We start from the raw sequence: 24,731 nt of genomic DNA, 5'->3' as shown, positions 1-24,731 counted from the left end.
GGATTAAACTACCCTTGTGTAAAATAATGGTACTGTAAAGAACCGATATGTTTCCAATAATGGAGCTTTTCAATCCTCAACTACAACAAAACATAATCAAAATCTTGTGAGGAAATTCCATTTGACTGCTACTGACGCCATCCATTAGAACAAACTCATTGCATCATCTCCTTCCGACGCGCGCTTGTGGTTGTGCTAAAAAAGGGCAACTTTCTGTCGTCACCAAACGATGGTAACCCGGAAAAAAATCCATATCATTTCTAATGATTAACGAAACAAAACCAATGAATCTTGCCAGAAAATTTCACTTTCCGTCGACGACGGCCAAATCTTAGTGAAAAATGACGTTTAGCTGCCTTAGTTTTTCAAATGGCGCATTATTAAAAACAATAAATCTTTCCAAAATCGTCATTGTCGTTTAAACAGCTGAACAGTCTGTTTGTCTGGGTAAACAATTTTCCCAACGGTCAAAACCTCTTTTTGGATAAATAGTTTAAGTCCTGAAAAGGAAGTTTGTAATTTATTCTTGAAATCCCGCTCACTTTGCCCCCAGCGCTATAGAAAACGATGCATGTATGCTTCCATCGCCGGCGGAAGTCGAACGTTGCAAATTAATATAATTGTGATTGGTTCCGCGCCACCTCTGATTAAGATTATTTTTCCATTATTTCGGACATTTGTGAGCATAATGTCTTCTAGGATTCTGATGATATCCACTGAAAGATAAACGAGTGGCTTCAGTGGCGATGCGGCCGATGAGTCGTTTCTTTTCCACGGCTGGTTCATCCAACTGGGAGCTACTTTCAGTTTTTTGATTCGGTTGACCTCCGAGCAGTTTGCACAATGCTAATAAATTGATACAAGTTATGATGAAAAATACCCTCCATTTCGTATAGCTACGTAGTCCTACGTCACCTTTGCGTACAACCCGATTGGGCTGCACCTTTGAGTTTTTATACCATCACTAGAAATTCGCGGTTATTTGAAAAGATCGTTTTCTTACTTTTTGCTCTTAGCCGAAGCAAACAGCCTTTTTCAAGGCTCTAAGAGTTAAAAATAATGTTCTCCTTCAGTCGCTATCGCACGGATTAGAAGGTTCTTCAGTGGAAGGGCTGAGCTAACTTGTGGTTTATTTCAGGCAGTCCTTCAGTGGGAAGGTTGCCACTGTCGAGGCTAATATTTCGTGACCGGACAGATACTTCCTGAATGATGATTCTTGTTCGAGGTAGATTTGATTTCTGTGTCGGTTTGATGAGAAGATTTTGCCAAGGAATGGTATGCAACGCCGATTATTTATCCAAAATAGTTGATGTGAGAAATTTGGACATATTATGTATCTTAAAGGCATGGTCAAGTCCTACGTCCACTTAGCGGTTATGTCATAGACATTACCCACTGTTCGTTTTTTGATTCGGTTGACCTCCGAGCAGTTTGCACAATGCTAATAAATTGATACAAGTTATGATGAAAAATACCCTCCATTTCGTATAGCTACGTAGTCCTACGTCACCTTTGCGTACAACCCGATTGGGCTGCACCTTTGAGTTTTTTATACCATCACTAGAAATTCGCGGTTATTTGAAAAGATCGTTTTCTTACTTTTTGCACTTAGCCGAAGCAAACAGCCTTTTTCAAGGCTCTAAGAGTTAAAAATAATGTTCTCCTTTAGTCGCTATCGCACGGATTAGAAGGCTCTTCAGTGGAAGGGCTGAGATACAGTCTTACATCCCCTGCTGAGCTAACTTGTGGTTTATTTCAGGCAGTCCTTCAGTGGGAAGGTTGCCACTGTCGAGGCTAATATTTCGTGACCGGACAGATACTTCCTGAATTTTTTTTGATGATTCTTGTTCGAGGTAGATTTGATTTCTGTGTCGGTTTGATGAGAAGATTTTGCCAAGGAATGGTATGCAACGCCGATTATTTATCCAAAATAGTTGATGTGAGAAATTTGGACATATTATGTATCTTAAAGGCATGGTCAAGTCCTACGTCCACTTAGCGGTTATGTCATAGACATTACCCACTGTTCGTTTTTTTATATAAGAATCAAGCAATTTTTTTTAATGGCCCGCCGCTAACCCCCACACCAAAAAGCTCATTTTTTCGAGCGCTCTGGCAGTGGACTCTTCAGAACATACACAAATAATAAACACAAATAGACATATTAACTTTTTGGCGTGTGTAAGGAAGTGGTGAACATGAACAAACAATATTTAACAAATAGGGTTACCCAGTGGAACTATTTATGTTCCTTTGAAGGGATCCCAGGTCGAAGTGACCTAAATAGTTGATAATGAGATTTTTAAAGATTTTGAAACATGGCCATAGCCAAGGGGGGGCAGGGGGGGCGTCGCCCCCCTAAATTGTGGAAAGATTGCACGGGTACTGAAATGAATTCCCTTAAACATGTGCAATAGGTTGGGTCAAAAAACACTTTTTCAAATTTTTTGATGGGCTAATAACTTAGCCGGGCAAACTCGAATCTTCTCGCGGTTTTCTGCATAACATTCTGTACTAAATTCTCCAAGATCTGAATGAGTATCATAGTTCTTCATCGTAAGTTGTGTAGTCCAGCTGCAATTTACTGTTTTTGGATGTTTCTGCATACATTTTTCCATATAAACTTCCAACGAGTTTAGCACTGGCCAAACGTTGACCGATTTGGCTGAAATTTTGTCCAGAGCATCAGGGCATCAAATAGAACCGAATAAGAGGGCGGCCCATCACAAAAATTGAACAAAGTTTTTCCCATACTAATTTGAGCCACCCTAATGTGCACTTTACGATCCAATCATATACAGAAATAGGTGGTTGAAATTCAAAAGATTCCCAAAACTTATTAGGGCATCCAGGATCCATAATATATGGAAGTTCAAAACAACTCGAAACATTTCGGACTCAAAAATTCTCCTTGAAATCCTTCTAGAAGCTCCCCTGGGAACTTCTGAATTCCCCCGGAAAGTTATCCACAAATTCCTCTGAAAATCGTTCGAAAATCCTTCTCATGTAATTGTAATTCCTCCTTATCTAGAAACCCCCAATTTTTTTAGGAAATTCCTTGAAGATTTCTTTTCTTCTCTCCAAGATTTACTTCTAGATATTTCTTCGGCTATTCTCTCTTCAGGAAAAATCCGGCATTTCCTTCAGGCATGCATTCGAGAGTTCCGTCAAGAATACATACGGAATTTCTTCCCAAAATTCTACCAGAAGTTTCTTCAAAAATTTATGACGGAAATCCTCCGATTTAGCTCCGTAATTTCAAATTCCTTCGGAAATTGTTCTAGGAACTTCTCCGGGCATTCCTCTCGGAACTCTTCCTTTAATTCCTCCGGGATTACTTCCAGGAAAATTTCCGGGAATAACTCCAAACATTCAATAGCGAAATCATCTAGCATTCCAATCTGGAATTCTTTTCGCAATTACTTCAGAATATCCTTCAAGAAATCCTCTAGAAATATCTTCATGAATTTCCCCTGGAATTCGTCCAAGTATTTCCCCAGAAATTCTTACAGGTATTTTTTCGGGAGTTTCTTCAGGTACTTCTCCAGGAATTCCTTCAGGAATTTCTCCGGGAGATTTTCCGCGGAAGTGTACTAAAATTCCTTCCGGACTTCACTCGGAATTTACTCGGATATCTGCCAAGAGTTCTTCCAGAAATTTCTTCGGAACAATCCGCAGGGATTTTCTTCAGCAATTCATCTGGGAATACTTTCAGGATTTCATCAGGGAATTTCTGCATTAATTCCTCCTGGTATTTTTTCGGAAATTCCTTTAGGAACTTCTCTAAGAATTATTTCAGGACTTCCATGTGGGAATTCCTCCGGAAGTGCTTGTGGGAGTTCCTCAGGGAGTTCTTCCAAGAGTTTTTCCAAGAAATTCTCCGGTAATACCTCCAGGAACTTCACAGGGATTTCCTGTATATTTGGCAGGAATTTCACGGGAAATGGGGTTTTGGAAGTTCCTTCAGAAATATTTTTTTCTTTTCCTCTAGGGTATTCCACCGGATGTTCCTCTGAAGTTCCACCAAAAGTTCCTTCGGGAATTCAATCAGGATTTCTTCCAGGAATTCATTTAGCATTCCTTTAGGCTTTTTTCTACAAATTCCTCCAGAAGTTCCTCGGAGAATTTCTGTGGGAGTTCTTACGGGAATTCCTCCGGGAGGTTCTTTTAAAAAATCTTCAAGGAGTTCCTCCTGGAATTCTTACGGAAGTTCCTTTGGGAGTTCATCCTAGTATTCTTACAAGAGTTCCTCCAGGATTTCCTCCGGAAATTTTTCCTGTAGTTCTTCAATAAATTCCTCCAGAAGTTCCACCGGCAGTTCCTCCGAGAATTCCTCTGATAATTTCTCCGGAAATTCCTATAGAAAATCCCCCGGGAGTTCCTCCGGAAATTACTCTGGGAGTTCCTCCGGGAGTTCCTTTTTAGAGAAACACCCGGAGAAACTGCCGGTGAAACTCCCGGAGGGATTCTCGTAGAAACTGCTGGTGAATATCCCGGAGGAATTCCCAAAGGAACTGCCGAAGGAGCTCCCGTAAGATCTCCCGTAATAACTCCCGGAGGAATTTCAGGAGGAACTCCTAGAAGAATTCTTAGAGGACCTCCCGGATGAGTTCCCGGAGAAACTATTGGAAGAACTTCGGGAGGAATTTCCAGCTTAATTTCTGAAGAAAGCCCAAATGATTTCCTGAAAAAAGCCTGAATAATTTCCTGGAATAGCTTCTGATGGAACTCCCGGAGGAATTTCCGGAAAAACTCCCGGATGAATTGCTGGTGTGCACCGGAGAAGCAAGCTTCAATAGAAACTTCAGACGACGACTTTATTGAAGTGCCGGAAGGAACTAATGGAAATCCAGAGGAATTGGTTATTATGGAGAAACCCACCGATGTGCGTCGTAAAAAGGATACAGTAACGTTGGAAGACGTGGCAAAAGCTATCCAGGAGGCAATGATACCACAGGCAAGTCAGCGGCGGACTCAATTTACTGCTCAGTTCCTCGACCGAGGAAAAATGTGCTAGGAAAACATTTTATTAAATAATTAGAATAATTTTAATATAAATGTTATTCGCTTCGCATTCGGTTCCGTGGAGTTTTTAGTTAAACAAATGAGCCTTTAAATAAACAAATTGATAAACAAATTGAAATAATGAATTGCTGGTGGAATTCCCGGAGGAACTCTCGAAGGAATTTTCTGGAAGAATTTCTGAAAAAACTCCCGGGAGAATTTTCAAAGGAACCCCGGGGAAACTACCAGAAGCATTCTCGGAAACAAGAGAATTCATCTTATAGACAAATCTCGTCTAGCTGAAACCTTTGTTGGGGTTTGTAGCTGGACCATCATCATCAGAGGACCTCCCGGAGAATTCCCTGAGGAGCTCGCAGAGAAATTCTCGGAGGAGCTTCTGGTGGAAAATTTATATAAATTCCTGAAGAAACCTAAATAAATTCCAATTCTGCCGAAATGCCCGGAAGAATTTTCAGAGGAACTGCCGATAGAACTACCGGAATAATTCTCGAAGGAAATCCTAGAGAAATTCTTGGTGGAAATGCCGGTGGAACTCCTGAAAGAATTCCAGGAGGAATTTTCGGAGAAACTCCTGGAGGATCTCCCAGTGGAAATCTTGAAGTTTCCACCGGAATTCTTTCAGGATTTCATTGCGAATTAATCTAGGAATTCCTCCGAAAATTCCATTGTTGATTTCATTTTCGGTATAATTTCTGTATAAATTTCCGGTGGAATTCTTGGAGAAATTCTTTGAAATTTTCACAAGAAATTATTCGAAACAATTCACGGAAAATTTTATAGATTTTTCGTGAAATTCTCAGGAATGTTTACTGGCAATTCTGCGGAATTTCCACGGAATATTCTTATTCTTAAAAATTATGGGAAACAGCACGAAATTATTTGAATTATTGCAGGGAATTCTGCAGAACTTATAAAGAAGTGAAGATTTTCTTGGAGTAAATAATGGTGGAATTTTCGGATCAATTCCCGGCAAAATTTATGGTGGAATGCCTGGAAACACTGAAGAAGAAGTTGCTGGAGGCATTCCTAAACAATCCCTGATAGAATTTCGGATAGAATGCCAGGAGCAATTGTCGAAGGAATTCCTGGAGAAAGCTTGCATATTGATTTTTCTGCCTATTTTATAATAAATATTATTTCAGAGAGGATTTGTTTAGAAGTTCAGATGTATGGTTCTAGTTTTCTTAAACTTATGGAAAAATGCAGGATTTTTATAATAATTGTTATAGCCGATTTTATATTCTTTCTGAATACTAAGTTCGTTAATATTTTTCTCACTTTATTTAAAAATATCTGATGAGCAATAAATCACGCATTTTTAAATCCATTATTGTTTTAATAATTATTGTTTCGATTTGGTTTCATGTGTTAATATTCATGTGTTTTTATAAAACTACTATAAAACTACGATTTAGAAGACCAAAAAAGTTGGCCCCCGCTTCTCGAAATCCTGGCTACGCCCATGACTGCTGGCTAGGTGTAAAAACATATTCGCGAGCGCCACGATAAAACTGCCCTCGATAGAAAAATAAAAAGAATCATCACACAATATGAAACACATCATTTGATTTGTTCGCCATTTCATTGGAATTTATATCAATATCCGTTTGATTCCGTATACCCACTGGCTTGGGCAAAAGCTTTTGCCCGTTGTTAAACTTCGTGGAAGTCATGGATCAAATGATGCAACGGAAATACCGGGGAAAACATATCCGTTCCTCGAACTTATTTTACTTAGAGTGTTTTTATTGTATGAAAATACACAATGAACAGTGTGCATGATACTACGAACTAATATAGGGTTACGGCTCCTGGACCTCATCTCATAGCTCCGATATTCATCCCATGAAAAACAAAGCACTGAAAAGGAATTTGATTTGTTTCTTATTTTTGTGATTTTGTTTTGGCAGTGAGCACGTACGTTAGGAAGAAGAAGCGACGAAATTCTAGAAAAGAAGGACGCAGCGGTCGCGTTAAAAAACGTGAATAGTTATAGACGGAAACGAAAAGAGCAGTCCCGCCTTTTTCAGGCAAATAAGCGCTGCTTAAGAGAAGCATCGTGCGAAGAGATGGATCATATGTGCCGCGCTCAAGAAGCACGTTAGTTCTATCAGAAACTCAACGCATCCCGCAAAAACTTCGTGGTTAGAGTCAACGTGTGCAGGGATATGGATGGGAAAATCGGTCGAACGTGGGGAGATCGAAAGGTCGAAGCATCACTTCGAGGAACACTTAAATGACGCTGAGAGTACAGGCAGTGAGAGTCAAGGCAGCGGAAGAGACGACTACATCAGTTCAGCGAACTATGGAAACTAACCAGCCTCCACATTGAGAACAATTAAGCAGCTGGTAAGGATGGTGTCGGAGCTGATCTCATCATGCTATTATCGTCACAGGCTGATAGTCAGCTACCGCAAGAGCGAAAGGGATGTCCCATCTGAAAGAAAGGCGATAAGCTGGAGTGTGAGAACGTTCGAGGGATCATCCTAAATTTCACTGAGTAGCAAGAAACCCGTCATTAAAAGTTACTGTGACAACCAAATAACTACTTTTTCTCTTGGACGTCCTAAACCATCCAAACTGCCCTTGAGTTTACAACTGCCAAAAGGTTTCTCTCGTTTTTGAAAGTTTCGAAACGCATTCAACCGTGTTCGTTACAACTCATGGAAGGCAAGAAAACACCGTCACTGGGATGTTCTGGATCATCCAAACTATTCTTAAGTTCGGGACATGCGGTCTAGAAAAGCTTTTTGAAAATACTGATGTGAAAACATGGCACAGGTAGCTATCTTCTCAAGGGATATTGTAGATCGTCTTCAAATCACAGAGGAATTGGCAGCTTTGATTCCAATGAGTGCAACGACTACCGGAAAAGACTGTAGAAAAATTCTTATGACCTGTCTGGAAGAACTTGCAGTCTCCTTTAAAAACTGGCCCTACATCTGGCATTTCCCTGCACATTGCATTATTCACCAAGAAAATTTATGTGCGAGAACGAGTGAATGAATAGCTTCTCTAGTAGATGACACCAAACATCTTTATTACTTGAATATAATGCTGCAAGGCACATGTCGAACTTTTATTTTCCAACATTGAAGCTTTTAAAACTAAATAAATACTTTGGTACAGTAGGTTTACTGGAGTTTTCAAGCCTATTCGCTGATTTTTAAGAACACAGTAACAAAACTGTCATTTTCTTAACTCCGTTTACTGTTATGAACAACCTCCAATGTAAAAACAAGCCTAAATCTATACAAGCAACCTCGACAGTAGTTCCGTTTTTATTTGCCCTTTAGAAAGTGATGCATGTTATAGAACCTGTCCCAATCTTCAAAGGAATTGCTCTGGCCAATTGCTTTAGAATCAATTTTCCCTACATCAATTGATGAACCTTTTCTAAATGGGCGTAATAGATTTTGACCTTGGTCTTTGAACAGCGATTGTAAAATCTCACCGAATCCTCATAAAAATCTCATAAGAATTGTGTTCTTTATTCAGGACAACAAATCTGCTCAACACAAAAAAAACTGTTCTCTCTGGTAGTAAAGTCATATGAATGGAAAAAACAGAATAAAAGTCGTTTAAAACTTCAAGATCAATCCTAGAGTGATTTTTTTTGCAATTATATAATACAACATCCGCCATTACGCATTTTTGTCTCAGGTACCCCCAGAGACCAGCAAAGGTACCCCCAGGGGTACATGTACCCCTGCTTGAGAACCGCTGTTCTAAAAGATTTATTTTTGTTTATTTCAATTAATAACTTAAGACTAGTTGTCTTATAAATGTTACTCTGTTTATAAAGAAGAACTAGTGTCACGTTAATAAGGCGATAATCTGTAGTCATATTTTTCATCATTACTTTGTATGAGAGTGAATAGAAATTGAAAAAAAAAACTGATTATTGATTATTAAAGATTATTAAAGTGCTCAAAACATTTTTTTTCTGAATCGTTTAATTGATGTTTCATTGGTTAGATCATTTGGGAGCAAATTCCATGTAGCAACACCTCTGACAAAAAAGGAATTACCATACTTGGTTGTACGATGGCGGGGAAGGGTGAATTTGGTAAAGCGAATACTTCTACACTGACTAAGTTTGCTGTGTAAATATCTAGGTTGTTGATTTGTTACAATATTTCGAATTTGCAAGCAGCACCTAAGCTTGGCGAAGTTCTCAAAAGGACAACCAATCAGTTTGGACTGCAAATGTGTAACATGGTCGAATCTGCCTAAATTGAAAACGTATCTCACGCATGCATTCAATGCAACACGTAACTTGTTCTTCGTGGACGATGATATCTGTTGCAATAGAAAATCGCAATTGGTAAAATACGGAAAAACGAGGCTTTTGAAGAGTTTCAGTTTTATATCAGACTAGTTGACCCGGCAGACGTTGTCCTGCATAGTAGGCGAGAATGTGCATTTCGAACTACCCATGCAAAGTTCGCATAGGAATCACAATTTTAGTTATTCACGGTTTGCTCAACCTTACTCGTAATTTTCCCATTAGGAAATATCATATAAACCCGTCGGAAACTTTAACGAATGTTTCTGCTGAAGAAATGAAAAAAATCCATCCAGCCGTTTTCGAGTTATGCGGATACGAACACAGACCATTTCATTTTTATATATAAGATGATAAAAAATGTGCACAAAGTTGAAGGGTTCTCAATTTTGAATAAATTTTACCGCATTGGAGAAGAATGTAGTCATCCCATTCAAGATTATTTCTAATTAGGAATCCTAGACTAGTTGTCTTTTCAACGTACCTCAGTGGAGTTTGATTCAATATCAGCGAAGGGACGCCACAATGGGATCATCCTGAAAATAGACGATCGAAAATGTTTTGACCCCCTAAATGGCATTTTTTTGCCACGGTGTCTTCCTAGAGTAGTCTCATATTTTTCCCCTGCATCAGCAGGAATATAAATTTCAAGGGTCAATTTACTTGAATACCCGAGCAAAAAAAATTATGAGAAATTTTTTTAGAGGGTTGATGTCTTCTGCAAAGTTTTAGAGTATGTTATTTTGAACTTCTTTGCTGAATAACCCTTATACTTTGGACTAACATTTGTAAGAGAATTCGCTTCAATTTGGTAAACTAAACTCAAAATCGGGTTTTAAGGTTTTCCATGTTTTAATTTCAATTAATCAACTCAGTATGTTCTGTACCTGCATTACGATATATTATCTCTATAAAAACGATATTTTCAAATATTTACTTTTGTCAAGAATCCATAACGTTTGAACTACTGAACCGATTTTCAATCTATTATATTTATAAATATTATTATATCATATTTTTAAAGCTTAAGAATTCTACTTTGAAGAAAAAATACGAGATCTTACAATTTATTCGATTTTGCTTGGCTACTTCACGAAACAGTTTGATTTCCTTGATTTTTGAGACATTTAAAAATACCAATTGGATGAAATGTGCCTTATGAGACCCGATAATTATTTATCCCCTACCTCATTTTAGACATAATGGGCTAACAAATTATTAAAAATTTAGGTGCCAAGAAGTGCCAATTGAAAAAAATAAACATTGAATAAAATAGCACCTATTTGACCTAATAATCATTATATCATCACATATTCTCATTGTATATTGCTGGAGTCTCCTGCTATATTTTACTAAGATATACAAGTTCACAGAACATACTGAGTTGATTAATTGAAACTAAAACATGGAAAACCTAAATACCCGATTTTGAGGTTAGTTTAACAAATTGAAACGATTTATCCTACAAATGTTAGTCCAAAGTATAAGGTTTATTCAGCAAAGATGTTCAAAATAAGATACTCTACAACTTCGCTGAAGACATCAACCCTCTAAACAAAAATTTCTCATAAAATTTATTTTTTGCTCGGGTATTCAAGTAATTTTACTCTTGAAATTTCTATTCCTGCTGATGCAGGGAAAAAATATGAGACTACCTTAGGAAGACACCGTGGCGAAAAAATGCCGATTAGGGGGTCATAACATTTTCGATCGTCTATTTTCAGGATGATCCCATTGTGGGACGTTTCCATTGTAAAAGCTTGTTTTTAAAAACATAGCATAAGTTTTCTCGACATTGATTGAGAGTTTATTTCTAGAGGACACTCAAAAATTCGTGACAAATCTTCATTTACGTATCTTGCAATGGAATCTATACTATAATTAGAACAATCCAAGTATAACTCTACATCATCAGCGTATATATGTATTTTACAATGCTTCAAAATATTGGGTAAATCATTAATGTACATGGTAAAAAAGATTGGTCCAAGAATGGATCCTTGGGGCACTCCAGACAATAAAACTAGAAAATGTATTATTATTGTATACACTTTGACGTCTTTCTGATAGATACGAATAAACTAAACGTGCTGCGTTGGAAGAAAAACCAAAGTTTCTTTGAAGTTTACTGCAAAGTTTTGAATGACTAATTGTGTCGAAAGCTTTAGAAAAATTTAAAAGAACTAATACTACAGGTTTACCCTTATCTAACGCTATTCCCATATCATCAAATACTTTCATCATCGCTGTCTTCGTGCTGTGTTTTGGACGGTATCCCGATTGGAAAGTGTTCAATAGATCATTTTCATTCAAATATTCGCAAATCTGTTTCTTTAGTATGGATTCCAGAACTTTAGAAAGAACACAGAGAATGCTGATAGGGCGCAAATTTTGGAGAGAACTAGAAACATTTATCTTTTTTATCGGAATGATTTTTGAAAGTTTCCAGCACTTAGGGAATCGACAGTTTTCTATTATTGCATTGAAAATATGAGTTATCTGTGATATAAGATAGGGCAAACACATTTTTATAAATCTTAGTGGTATGTTATCTAGTCCTACTGCATCAGATTTGATATCCCAAATTGAATTTATAACCTGGGCTTCATCAACAGTGTGAAATCTGAATGTTGACCATTGCGGAACTTCAGGGTGCGGCATGAAACCAGTATCCCCATTGCTGAAACTCTTTGATAAAAATTGGTTTATAGTGTCAGCTTCAAAAGTATTGCTTTGTATTGGGGATGAATTATTAATTCCGATATTCTTTAGTCGTTTCCAAAGTGTCTTTGCGGGAAGATCAGTGTTGATTCGAAGGGTGAGGAAATCTTGTTTAGCTTTTCGAACTAAAAAAATTAAGATGTAAAGGATATGATTGAATGCGTATTAAAACCTTGAGTGACAAGAATGATTTCAACCAAAATTTGAACTGTTACAGATTTCTGAAGTGGGCAGCAGGGACTATGTCCAAGGGCTTGACGATCCCTCTCCAGGCCATCTGCGAGTTGTGGCGCCTGCCAAGGATGTGGTGGGGTTTGACAGTGGGCCCTGTTGAACGTCTATAAAAAGCTGCATGTATCCGCAAGTAGGCTCCACCAAAGCGACCGTGTGCCGCTCAAAGCGCACAAGCCCAAGTCCTGGTGTTAGGTGGGACGCTAAACAGCCCTGACACGACGGCCCTCCGGCGAGACAGGAGGTTTGCGCAGGCCCAATAAGCCGCCTGGAAAACCAATAATTACGAACAATATAAGAAATAATGCGACTCGATATAATCGGCAAAGACCTAGGCGACGAATAAAGGATCACGATTGGAAGCTTGGAATATGGAACTGCAAGTCGCTAGGTTTCGCAGGTTGCGACAGGATGATCTACGACAGGGTTTGTAGAAATTGCTCTCAATAGATAACGAACAACGATAAAAGAGAGGCAAAAACTGTTCTGAATCATAACAAGCCATGATAACAAATTTATCAAACTTGTATACAAGTGCGAAAAAACGGAATCGGATAGGCAGCCCCCACAGAAAAATGATGATTCTCGCTGTGTTTTCGCTTATTTCGGGTTGGTAACTGCGCAGCTGTGTAGAACAAGTTGAAATGCATCATCAGATCCAGTGCTCCCCACATTTGTAGCTTTCTAAAAGAAATTTATCATGGGGTATAGCCTCCCGAATCAGTTCTGTATTATGACAGCTTGCGAAAAAAGTCTCTCGCGGTATGCTACACATCATATATGTATACAGAGATGATAAGTGAGAGACTTGTTCATTCTCCTTAGGATTCAATCCCTGATCTACGATGAATTACATCCCCGCAACTTCGACGTCGTGGCGCTGCAGGAGATTTGCTGGACAGGAGAAAGTGTGGAAAAGCGGGCATCGGGCGGCTACCTTCTACCAAAGCTGTGGCACCACCAACGAGCTGGGAACCGGCTTCATAGTGCTGGGTAAGATGCGCCAACGCGTGATTGAGTGGCAGCCAATCAACGCAAGGATGTGCAAGCTGAGGATTAAAGGCCGTTTTTTCAACTATAGCATCATCAACGTGCACTGCCCACACGAAGGGAGACCCGACGACGAGAAAGAAGCGTTCTACGCACAGCTGGAGCAGACATACGATGAATGCCCACTGCGGGACGTCAGAATCGTCATCGGCGACATGAACGCACAGGTAGGAATGGAGGAAATGTATAGACCGGTCACCGGACCGGATAGTCTGCACACCGTATCGAATGACAACGGCCAACGATGCTTAAACTTCGCAGCCTCCCGCGGAATGGTAGTCCGAAGCACCTTCTTTACCCGCAAAAATATCCATAAGGCCACATGGAAATCACCTAACCAAGAAACGGAAAACCAAATCGACCACGTTCTAATCGACGGTAAATTCTTCTCCGACATCACGAACGTCCGCTTTTACCGCAGTGCGAATATTGAATCCGACCACTACCTCGTTGCAGTATGCCTGCGCTCAAAACTCTCGACGGTGAACAACACGCGTCGAAGTCGGACGCCGCGGCTTAACATTTGGCAGCTACAAGACGGTAGACTAGCCCAATAATACGCGCAGCAGCTGGAAGTGGCACTCCCAACGGAAGAGCAGCTAGGCGCAGCGTCTCTTGAAGATGGCTGGAGAGATATTCGATCTGCCATTGGTAGCACCGCAACCGCTGCACTTGACACGGTGCCCCCGGATCAGAGGAACGACTGGTATGACGACGAATGTGAGCAGTTAGTGGAAGAGAAGAATGCAGCATTGGTGAGATTGCTGCAACACCACACGAGGGCGAACGAAGCACGATATAAACAGGCGCGGAACAGACAAAGATTTTCCGGAGGAAAAAGCGTCAGCAGGAAGATCGAAACCGTGAAGAGACGGAGCAACTTAACCACGCTAATAGCACACGGCAGTTCTACGAGAAGTTGAACCGTTCACGTAAGGGCCACGTGCCACAGCCTGATATGTGTAAGGGCATAAACGGGAACCTTCTTACGAACGAACGTGAGGTGATCCAAAGGTGGCGGCAGCACTACGAAGAGCACCTGAATGGCGATGTGGCAGACGAAGATGGCGGTATGGTGATGGACCTGGGGGAATGCGCGCAGGACATAATTCTACCGGCTCCGGATCTCCAGGAAATCCAGGAGGAGATTGACTGGCTGAAGAACAACAAAACCCCTGGCGTTGACCAACTACCAGGAGAGCTATTTAAACACGGTGGTGAGGCACTGGCTAGAGCGCTGCACTGAGTCATTACCAAGATTTGGGAGGAGGAAGTTTTGCCGCAGGAGTGAATGGAAGGTGCCGTGTGTCCCATCTACAAAAAGGGCGATAAGCTGGATTGTAGCAACTACCGCGCAATCACATTGCTGAACGCCGCCTACAAGGTACTCTCCCAAATTTTATGCCGTCGACTAGCACCAATTGCAAGGGAGTTCGTGTAGGCGGGTTTTATGGGCGAACGCTCCACCACGGACCAGGTGTTCACAATTCGCCAAGTACTGCAGAAATGCCGCAAATACAACGTGCCCACACATCATCTATTCATCGACTTCAAAGCCGCATATGATACAATCGGTCGGGACCAGCTATGGCAGCTAATCCATGAAAACGGTTTTCCGGATAACTGACACGGTTGATCAAAGCGACGATGGATCGGGTGATGTGCGTAGTTCGAGTTTCAGGGGCATTCTCGAGTCCCTTCGAAACGCGCAGAGGGTTACGGCATACGGATTAACACGAGTGGTACAATTTTCAATAAGTCCGTCCAGCTGTTTGGCTTCGCCGACGACATAGATATTATGGCACGTAACTTTGAGAAGATAGAGGAAGCCTACATCAGACTGAAGAGGGAAGCCAAGCGGATCGGACTAGCCATCAACACGTCGAAGACGAAGTACATGATAGGAAGAGGTTCAAGAGAAGACAATGTGAGCCACCCACCGCGAGTTGGCATCGGTGGTGACGAAATCGAGGTGGTAGAATAATTTGTGTACTTGAGCTCACTGGTGACTGCCGAAATTGATACCAGCAGAGAAATTCGGAGACGCATAGTGGCTGGAAATCGTACATACTTTGGACTCCGCAAGACGCTCCGATCGAATAGAGTTCGCCGCCGTACCAAACTGACAATCTACAAAACGCTCATTAGACCGGTAGTCCTCTACGGACACGAGACCTGGACGATGCTCGTGGAGGACCAACACGCACTCGGAGTTTTCGAAAGGAAAGTACTGCGTACCATCTATGGTGGGGTGCAGATGGCGGACGGTACGTGGAGGAGGCGAATGAACCACGAGTTGCATCAGCTGTTGGGAGAACCATCCATCGTTCACACCGCGAAAATCGGACGACTGCGGTGGGCCGGGCACGTAGCCAGAATGTCGGACAATAACCCTGTGAAAATGGTTCTCGACAACGATCCGACGGGCACAAGCGCAGCGGGCAAGGTGGATCGATCAGGTGGAAGATGACTTGCGGACCCTCCGTAGACTGCGTGGTTGGCGACGTGTAGCCATGGACCGAGCCGAATGGAGGAGGCTCTTATATACCGCACAGGCCACTTCGGCCTTAGTCTGAATAAACAATTATGTGAAGTGGTTTAAATATGAGATTCAAAAAAAGTATATATCATTGTGCTTTAAGAACGTGCTTTTTTTCACTAGCGTCGTTAAAATGATAATAAAATGATAAAATACGCATTTGATTCAAATTTCTCATTTTAATTTGCGGACTGTCAAAACGCACGCAAACGTATCAATTCTGCTCAGCTCTTAAGGGTCACCCAGAATGATGAACGCAGCGGCGCGCTTTGACAATAGGGCTAATAAACTACAGAGGAAGATTGTCGATGTCATCCCAGGCGATACATCTTTTGCTGGCGAAGATAGGGTGCTAAATGTCAACGAAAGAAAAATCAGTACAGTTTTGACAGTTGGGTACCCAACACGTTTGGGAACGAGAACAAATCTCGCGTGATTTTTGAAAACGTCGTAAGTCCAAAAGAGAGGCTCTCTTTGTTTACTTTCTCTATCGATTATTACAAAGCCATACTAACATTTATATTGGATGTTCGAGCACCGATCTGAAGAAAATAGCTTTGTCTAGTGTGCTGAGGTGAAAATATTGCAACAAATTTTAAACTAGCCTAGATATTGGCAAAAGAGAGCGTAATAAAAGAGAGTCTCTCATTTGGACTTGGACTCCATTGTTTTGACAGTTACCCTATGTATTTACTGTCAAAACCTGCCACTGCGCTCACCATCCTGGATGAGCCATAACTATTCAATTAATTATTTTCAACTATACTGCAAATTTTGCGCAGTCTGAGACACCCGTTCCAAAAATATTGTCACACCAAAATATGTTCCCACCAGTTTTTCCATATACGGATGACGTCCAAACTGCAAGAAAGGGCTGTGTTGGGGTGTGATAAATGATTCAAGAACAATGTTTTGGATTGTGCATTTGCTAGTTTAACAAAGCAATAATAAAAACAATGAATATAGATCACAAGACCGCATTGTGCTCTTGTACTGTGCGGTTGTCTGTTCTCTTTGCTGAAGGAAGTTTTTAATACTACCCGAGGCTATTTTACTTTCCACAGTGCATCTCAGCGCTATTTGTACCTACTGATCCCGTTACGATATTTGCTTGGATCCGTGCCTTCGTTTTACGGTGAACCCGTTTGCGGAAGGAAAATTCCGACAAGCGGTGATAATTCTGCAGGGACCCCGTTCTGAAAAAAAACCTCTTATAAGGTCACGTCTCCACGCTCAGCAATCAGCATTAATAAAAACAATATGAAGGGGGAGTCTCTTAATTCTAACGAGGTTTCACGACCGTCCTGCCAAAGCGCGGAAAAATAGAAGGAAGCTGGAGACTTCAGATATTCCTTCTAACTCTAACATTGGAAATAATTCTTCTCCTGTCGAACTGAGCAGTGAGCAATCAGTTCGATTTGATACATGACGAAATTGACGAAATTGATACATGACGATCCATGCGAAGAAGAAAAGGATTCCGCCAATCTGGCTTTCAGAATGAGATTTTGAGTAACCTTCAGGAGTTTAAGGTTTCATTCCAGACTGTAAGGAAGGGTGACTATCGCGTTTTTTTCGGGATCCTTCGAAGATCGCAAACGTCCTATTCAGTATTTAACTGAAAAGCGGCATAAATTCTTCACGTACGACGACAAAACTGAGCGATTGTTAAAACTAAAACAGGAACACCGTCTTCGACCAGAGGTCGTACAGACTGAATACTTAACACCTAGACAACGGACAGGACACATAACACCCAGTGGACCGGTGGAGAATTTTTCGATCACGAAAAGTTTCCTCCTTACCGGAGCGGGAATCGAACCCTCGCCCCATAGCCCATGCGTCTAGACGATTGACGTCGCTAACCACTCGGCCACGAAGCCCACAAGCTAAATTCACGATTTATTCTGGAAATGCAATCCACGCAAAAAAGTTTTGAATAATATGAAAGTCCCGGATGATGATGGCAATTGGCATACTTCCCAGATAAATGAAAAAACGCCAAAGTTGTTTAAATTTTGAATCCGGACAAAACTCCAGGCCTCTATTTATCGTCCAAACAGTTTGCTGCTTCAATAAGCAAACTGTGTGAACTTCTACTTCTGACTTACCTGATTTACCACCAGGGTGTCAAAAATCTTTGTTTGCAGATGACACGGGCCTTTCCGCCAAAGGGCTAAGCCTTCGTGTCATTTGTAGTAGATTGCAAAAAAGTTTGGATATTTTCTCCACTTACTTGCAAAAATGGAAAATTTTGCCGAATGCTCCAAAACTCAGCTTATAATTTCCCACATAAGCCGAGAGCTTCTTGAAACCTTCTAGCAGACACATTGTTACTATGATTGGGGTTCCAATTACTTGGTCTAGCAAAGCTAAATATTTAGGATTTCTGCTAGATCAAAAATCAACTTTTAAAAATCACATTGAAGCCAATATGTATCATATCAAATAAGCATGATAGTGTTAAGTAACACGGAACACATAGTCTAAGAAATGAATGCATGTATTAGATAATTAATTAATAAAATTTGTCAAAATAAAACCAATGCTTGCTTAGCCAACAATTGCAGTTCAGTGTCTGGAAGCAGTTAATGTTAAACTAAAAATAGAATCCGCCATTATTTTGGCGAACGTGGAAAGTTGGATTGTACACACTTTTTGGGGCTAATCGTTGACCGTTTCGCTTGCAACAAGTTGCATTAGACGGGAATTCCTATCGTATTGTTTTCTATTGAAAATTGGTCAGATCGGACTCTGGGATCAAAATTTATTGTCAAAACATTTTTTTATAATGAACCAGCAAGGCACCATTACCGCGAGGGTGATTAATCAGAATGTTTTACTGTGATGTGTATAAATGAGTGCAATAAACGTAACTCATTGGAAAAAATGAATGCACGAAATCACTGCTAGGTGGATTGATCTGGGTTTTTTAGTGTCTCCTGGGTTTTAGAATAAATAAATTATTCCTTGTATTTAAATTTAGATTGTTCTCATTCTTTCTTCTTTATTTTTAGCCGAGTTTCCAAGGATGCCCAAAACCGAACGACAAAATAGAAATGTCCAAAATTGTCAATAAAATTTTCTAAATCGACGAAATCAATATAATTTCTCTACTAGTAATAGGGCTATTCGTCTCACTTTCCATTGGTATATGACTGTCGGCATAAGATCAATTAGGGCCAAAGGTATAGACCAAACACAAAAGGGTGCCCACAACCGAACCTCTTCCCCTACTAAAATTGATAGTAAAGTAAAGAACTCACTCGTATTGAAATTCGCTTCATGGTATTGTGTCTTATCGGGATCATCTATGGATACTATCACTTCCTGCTGTGCTTTCGCCACCGTAATGTGCACGCCTAAAACCTGTAAAGAAAATAATTAAATTTGACAAATTAGATTCTTCCGACATCAAACAGAGGTGATTATTAAGAATTTGAATTAGCATTTCCGGTACGGTCGGCTTTCGTACTGTACATAGATTTACGTAAAGTGAGGAGCACAATAGAACCCCTTCAAGTTTTCACAAGCGAAATTTAATTATGTGCTCAATGCAACCAAAAGAATCTAATTTCGCGCCGGCACTTTTAATGATAGTAATGGGAATTCATCTTCTTTCCTTCAAAGCATTGAGGCCACCCCTTCGTTATACTTTTTATGAAAACCTCTAAATAATTTGTATGGATTACAACGTTTCTCGAAACCCTCTTCTCTCACTAAATACGTGACGGCAACTTGTCAAGACCGTTTGAATAATTCGTCGAAACATTGGAAAAACACTCTAGCCAAAGGCTTTAATATAGCTAGCGACAGGAAGCTATTTACATTCAAATACAAAAACAGTTCACCTTAACGGATTAGTTTAGGTGAACAAGATTATTTTAGTCTTCAATGTTATTTGAGTGTGCGTTTAAATGATTTGACTGATCCAAGGCCGAATCTAAATCCATCATCAATCGCAGTAGAATACATTATGGGAATTAGTTCGCATTGATCGGAGTATATGAATGAACGAAGTTACCTCCAAGTTCAAAAGAAAATCTCGATTGAACTTTTCCTTTGCATCTGCAAGCAAGATACACTGTGGTTGAAAATTGAAATTGATATAAAATTAAAAGTAATATAAACAGTTTTGATATTCCAGGAATTAAAAAAACCGATGTTCTACAAATGATGTCAACATATATCTGGCAGGTTTTCAACAGCACGACGCGTTTCAAATTGAAACAAAGTTTTTCCCTTGACCGAATGAAAAACCATGCTACCGGATTTGACCTTACTAACCGACGGCGTTTCAGCTCCTAATGCAAATTCCTAACTTCGCAATTTCGTCAACTTTCAAAAGTGCCGTGTCCTCGCTCCACCCTCAACAACGCACAAACCCGACGACGGCTCGAGTTGGACGAATGTTCAGCAGGGAAGCGCCACTCCAACGAATCCATTCCATTTGGGAAGTTTTTAGCTAGCAGCCGGCATCACAGTCCCAGCATGTAGGAGCCGTATTGCAAAACTTTGGAAGGTGAATGTAAGCATTGATTGTTTGTAGCGCTGCTAGGCCTAACTTGCGACCGGAGTGCGACAACATTGAATTGATTAGAACACAACACAATTGTATGTCAACTAGTCGCTAGTCGGAATGCTTAAAGGTCAAGTTGAGATCCGGTGGTACCGATGATGGGGATGATTAAGCGCTGATGGAATTCGGTAGAACTGTTTCAGTGAATCCGAAACAATTAGCAATGCATGTGTAATGATGAGCCGGATTTAGAGGAGAATTACTTCGAAATTGGTTTGCTGCCGCCATTCGGGAAGCCGCCTTTGACGTCATGCTTATTATAATTCGCCACAGCAGCATTTCCACGGATGAGCACGGATTGACACTGACCTACACGCGAATGTGGGAAACTCGCCGGGTGCGCGACAATGGAAATCATCACAACCGATCTGCCGTTATGCCGGCCGGTAATTTCCATGGGCGGTACCAGGTGTTATCATTCGCATGATGTACAAGAATGTCAAAGAGGCAAAAGCGCTAAAGCAATTTCAAAATGCTTTGTGATGAATTCAATATATCAGAGATCAGTAGGGGAGGATCTCCTCCTTCAAAATCGTCTATAGTTCAGGAAAAAGGATGAGGGGCATACAGGACAAACCGATCCTGTGTTCATAGATCCCAGGGATGAACACGACGATCTCATTGTATTGCATCTCTAAGATGTTAATGGGAAGCTCCTTCCAATAGCTCCCTTGCTAATCAAGAAATCCGTACACCGTTTCCTAGGCGGAAATATTGATTTAGCCTTCCCCATGCCCTTAAGGTTAGGAACCAAAGCCACTTCGAAAAGCTGTTGAAGACAGAGAAACTAAACGAAGGTTCTGAGGTCCAGACTATTACCCATCCGGTTCACAACCGGGTCAACCAGATTTATTGTCGGGATACACCCAATATTTTTTTTACACGGTTGGTATTCTTTAATTTCCCGGGTAACCTGCTTTTTCACAGCTTTCTAAATACCCCTTGAATTTTCTTTGATTTTTTGTGAATTTTTTCATGGGGTTAACTCATAGTTTCATCAACGCTAAAGGTCGTAATCAACTAAAACCCACCCGTGTAAAAAAAGAACCGGGTGTACTGTCAACAGTGACTCTGAAGAATTGCGTACAGAGCTGGGCGAGCAAGGTATTGATGAAGTTCATCGTATGTGAAAAGAAAACTAACACTCCTCTCCCAGTATTCACCATTCACGGGACTTCAAGTTCAAGATCAGGGCACTTCTATTTCGGTTTCTCGAGGCACTCACACCCGACACTACACACTAATTTTTTTTACCGGGATCTCAGCAAAATGCTTACCGAGTTTCACACAGCTGAACTCTGGCAAAAATATTTTTTGCTGAGATTTCTGTCAAAGTTGCTGAAAATCAGCAAATGATTTGCCGAAAATCAGCTAACAAACGTCATTTTTGCTGGGATATCAGATTTTATTTTGCTGGGCAGACGGCTGTGCGTATTTTTACCGAGCTGCAGTAATAAAAACTGAGTGTGAACTACCCCTCTCTAATGCAGAGCTTTGGCTGTTGGTCTTTTGGCCCGGCCAAAGTCCGGTGCGACCTTCCGAGATTTTTTAACGAATATACCGGGAACATCACCAGCCGCGGCTGCCTCAACTACAGAAGATAAAGGTCGACTACAACTGCTACGCCGAAATCGCACAAAGAATTCAGATCTTCACAAGCCAGGCTACTCAGCCATTACCAACAGGAATGGACCCGAGTAGCACAATTCTGGTACATTTGGTTACGGTAACTCAAATACAACTAGATCAAATGTAATATAAGTCACAGAAACTCTGTTATGACAAGTGTGTCTCTCAAGAACGTTTCTGCTACTCTTCAGGTAATGAGAACCATGCGCTCGGAGCTGGAGTCTCTTCGGCTAGAAGTCCAGTATTGAGGATTGAGAACGACCTGTTCAAAGGCAACGGAACATCAGATTCGCCTCCTACCAGAGTAATGACAATGCCCAATCTGATTTCACTCCAACCGCTGCTCAAGCATATAAGCCTATCTCAACCCGAGCAGCACAAGTTAGACAAAAACAGTTACAGCAACTTGATTGTGGCTAAATCTGGCCCTCCTTAGCCGTGCGGTAAGACGCGCGGCTACAAAGCAAGACCATGCTGAGGGTGGCTGGGTTCGATTCCCGGTGCCGGTCTAGGCAATTTTCGGATTGGAAATTGTCTCGACTTCCCTGGGCATAAAAGTATCATCGTGTTAGCCTCATGATATACGAATGCAGAAATGGGGCCGTACAGTAATTACGTAAGCATTTTTTCTGGGTTTTTCAACCCCCCCTCCCCCCATGTAAGATTTTTTCCATACAAATCATTTTTATTTATATGGAATGTAAGAAAATTGTAGACCCCCCCTCCCCCCATAAGTGCTTACGTAATTAGTGTACGACCCCAATGGTAACTTGGCTTAGAAACCTAGCAGTTAATAACTGTGGAAGTGCTTAATGAACACTAAGCTGCGAGGCGGCAATATCCCAGTGGGGGATGTAATGCCAACGAAGAAGAAGAAGATCAGTTGCAGAAACCAATGAAGTACAGTGCTGCTAGGGTAGCTCCTCTACATCTGTCGCAACCATGAGTGGCGATTTTGCCACTGTTTCCCCCACTCCCCAGACGTCGCAAAGCCACAACACCAACTTATCCAATATTTCTCCTGAGTAGGATATTTTCTATTCTCCTCATTCAAAACATCCAACAACGAATCTGGCACCACGGCCAAAATCTCTATCTTCATTCGGTTTTCACGTGTCCAACACTCCCAAAAGAAGCCTAACAAACATCACACCTGACTTCAAAACTCCAAGAATGCCCCAAACACCCATCGTACTAACAAAAGTGGTGGACCTTCCACCAAACCCTAACCATCTCTTCAATCCATACGAACACAATCCCCATGCTGCCGCCTCCAGCATGCCAAAAACAAACTACACTACGGCATCCCCTGTGCCGTTTGCTGATTCTGGCCACCGAAGCTTCTTAGGCCGGGAAGCTGTATCCCAACCTTTGGATGGAATTAAGAGTTCGAGCAAAACTCCTGTAGAGCCCTGGATAGTCGGGGCGCTGGTAAACCGGACGTCTTGACCCCACCAGAACGACCGACCCACCAGTTTTTGTTTCCAAATTCCTCTTCCGCCAGTCCTTCTGGGTATTTATCAGCAACTTCGCTTCCATGACCTATCCTGAGGAAACTAGGTTCCCGCAGGGGTCTGTTCTGATGGTGACCCAGTAGGTGAAAGGTGGCTTCAATGGCCTCCCCAAGAGCATCTACATCATTGTCCAGGCGGATGACATGCTGCTTGTGGTCGGAGGCATTCTGGCGCGAACGCGTATCCGTACCCGAGAAGCAGTTCATCAATGGGCGTCATCGGTCGGCTTCACCATGTTAGCCGGGAAAAGTGTCGGCGGACATGTATGCAATGAACGGGACCATCTTTCCGGCCCTAGTCTCAAGAAAAAAGAACAACCGATACAAAAGCGGAACCTTGTCAAGGTCCTCGGAGTCTCCATCGACCTAGGACTGTCCTTTGGCCTGGACCTGTGCGCCAATTGAAAATTTATCGGTGGCGGCGTGATAGATAATTTTCAGTGAATTCCCCCGGAAGTTCCTCCGTGAATTCCTCCAGAAGTTCCTCCGGGAATTCCTCCGGAAGTTCCTCCGGGAATTCCTCCGGAAGTTCCACCGGGAATTCCTCCGGAAGTTCCTCCGGGAATTCCTCCGGAAGTTCCTCCGGGAATTCCTCCGGAAGTGCCTCCGGAAATTCCTCCGGAAGTTCCTCCGGGAATTCCTCCGGAAGTTCCTCCGGGAATTCCTCCGGAAGTTCCTCCGGGAATTCCTCTGGAATTTCCTCCGGGAATTCCTCTGGAATTTCCTCCGGGAATTCCTCTGGAATTTCCTCCGAATTCCTCCGGAAGTTCCTCCAGAATTCCTCCGGAAGTTCCTCCGGGAATTTCTCCGGAAGTTCCTCCGGGAATTCCTCCGGACGTTCCTCCGGGAATTCCTCCGGAACTTCCTCCAGCAATTCCTCCGTAATTTCCTCCAGAAATTCCTCCGGAAGTTCCTCCGAGAATTCCTCCGGAAGTTCCTCCGGAAATTCCTCCGGAAATTCCTCCGGATGTTCCTCCGGAAGTACCTCCGGAAGTTCCTCCGGGAATTCATCCGGGAATTCCTCCGGATGTTCCTCCGGAAGTACCTCCAGGAATTCCTCCGGAAGTTCCTTCGGGAATTCCTCCGAAAGTTCCTCCGGGAATTCCTCCGGAAGTTCCTCCAGGAATTTCTTTCGGAGATTCCTACGGGAATTTCT

At 41.6% G+C, this 24,731-nt stretch overlaps 1 protein-coding gene across 6 annotated transcripts in view; it reads right to left on the bottom strand.

Moving 5' to 3' along the window:
• The window catches only part of LOC134225323 (uncharacterized), a 153,839-nt gene that overhangs the window by 22,560 nt on the left and 106,548 nt on the right, over positions 1 to 24,731 (bottom strand). For all 6 annotated transcript variants that reach the window (XM_062705285.1, XM_062705286.1, XM_062705289.1 and 3 more), the window contains exon 2: positions 19,121 to 19,223. In XM_062705285.1, coding sequence (XP_062561269.1) covers positions 19,121 to 19,223 — 103 coding nt within the window. The remainder of the gene's footprint in view (positions 1 to 19,120; positions 19,224 to 24,731) is intronic.

This window comes from Armigeres subalbatus, chromosome 3 (genome assembly GCF_024139115.2).
Source record: "Armigeres subalbatus isolate Guangzhou_Male chromosome 3, GZ_Asu_2, whole genome shotgun sequence".
NCBI lineage: Eukaryota > Metazoa > Arthropoda > Insecta > Diptera > Culicidae > Armigeres > Armigeres subalbatus.
The sequence above is the reverse complement of the archived record's forward strand: the minus strand, read 5'-3'. Positions and strand labels throughout refer to the sequence as shown.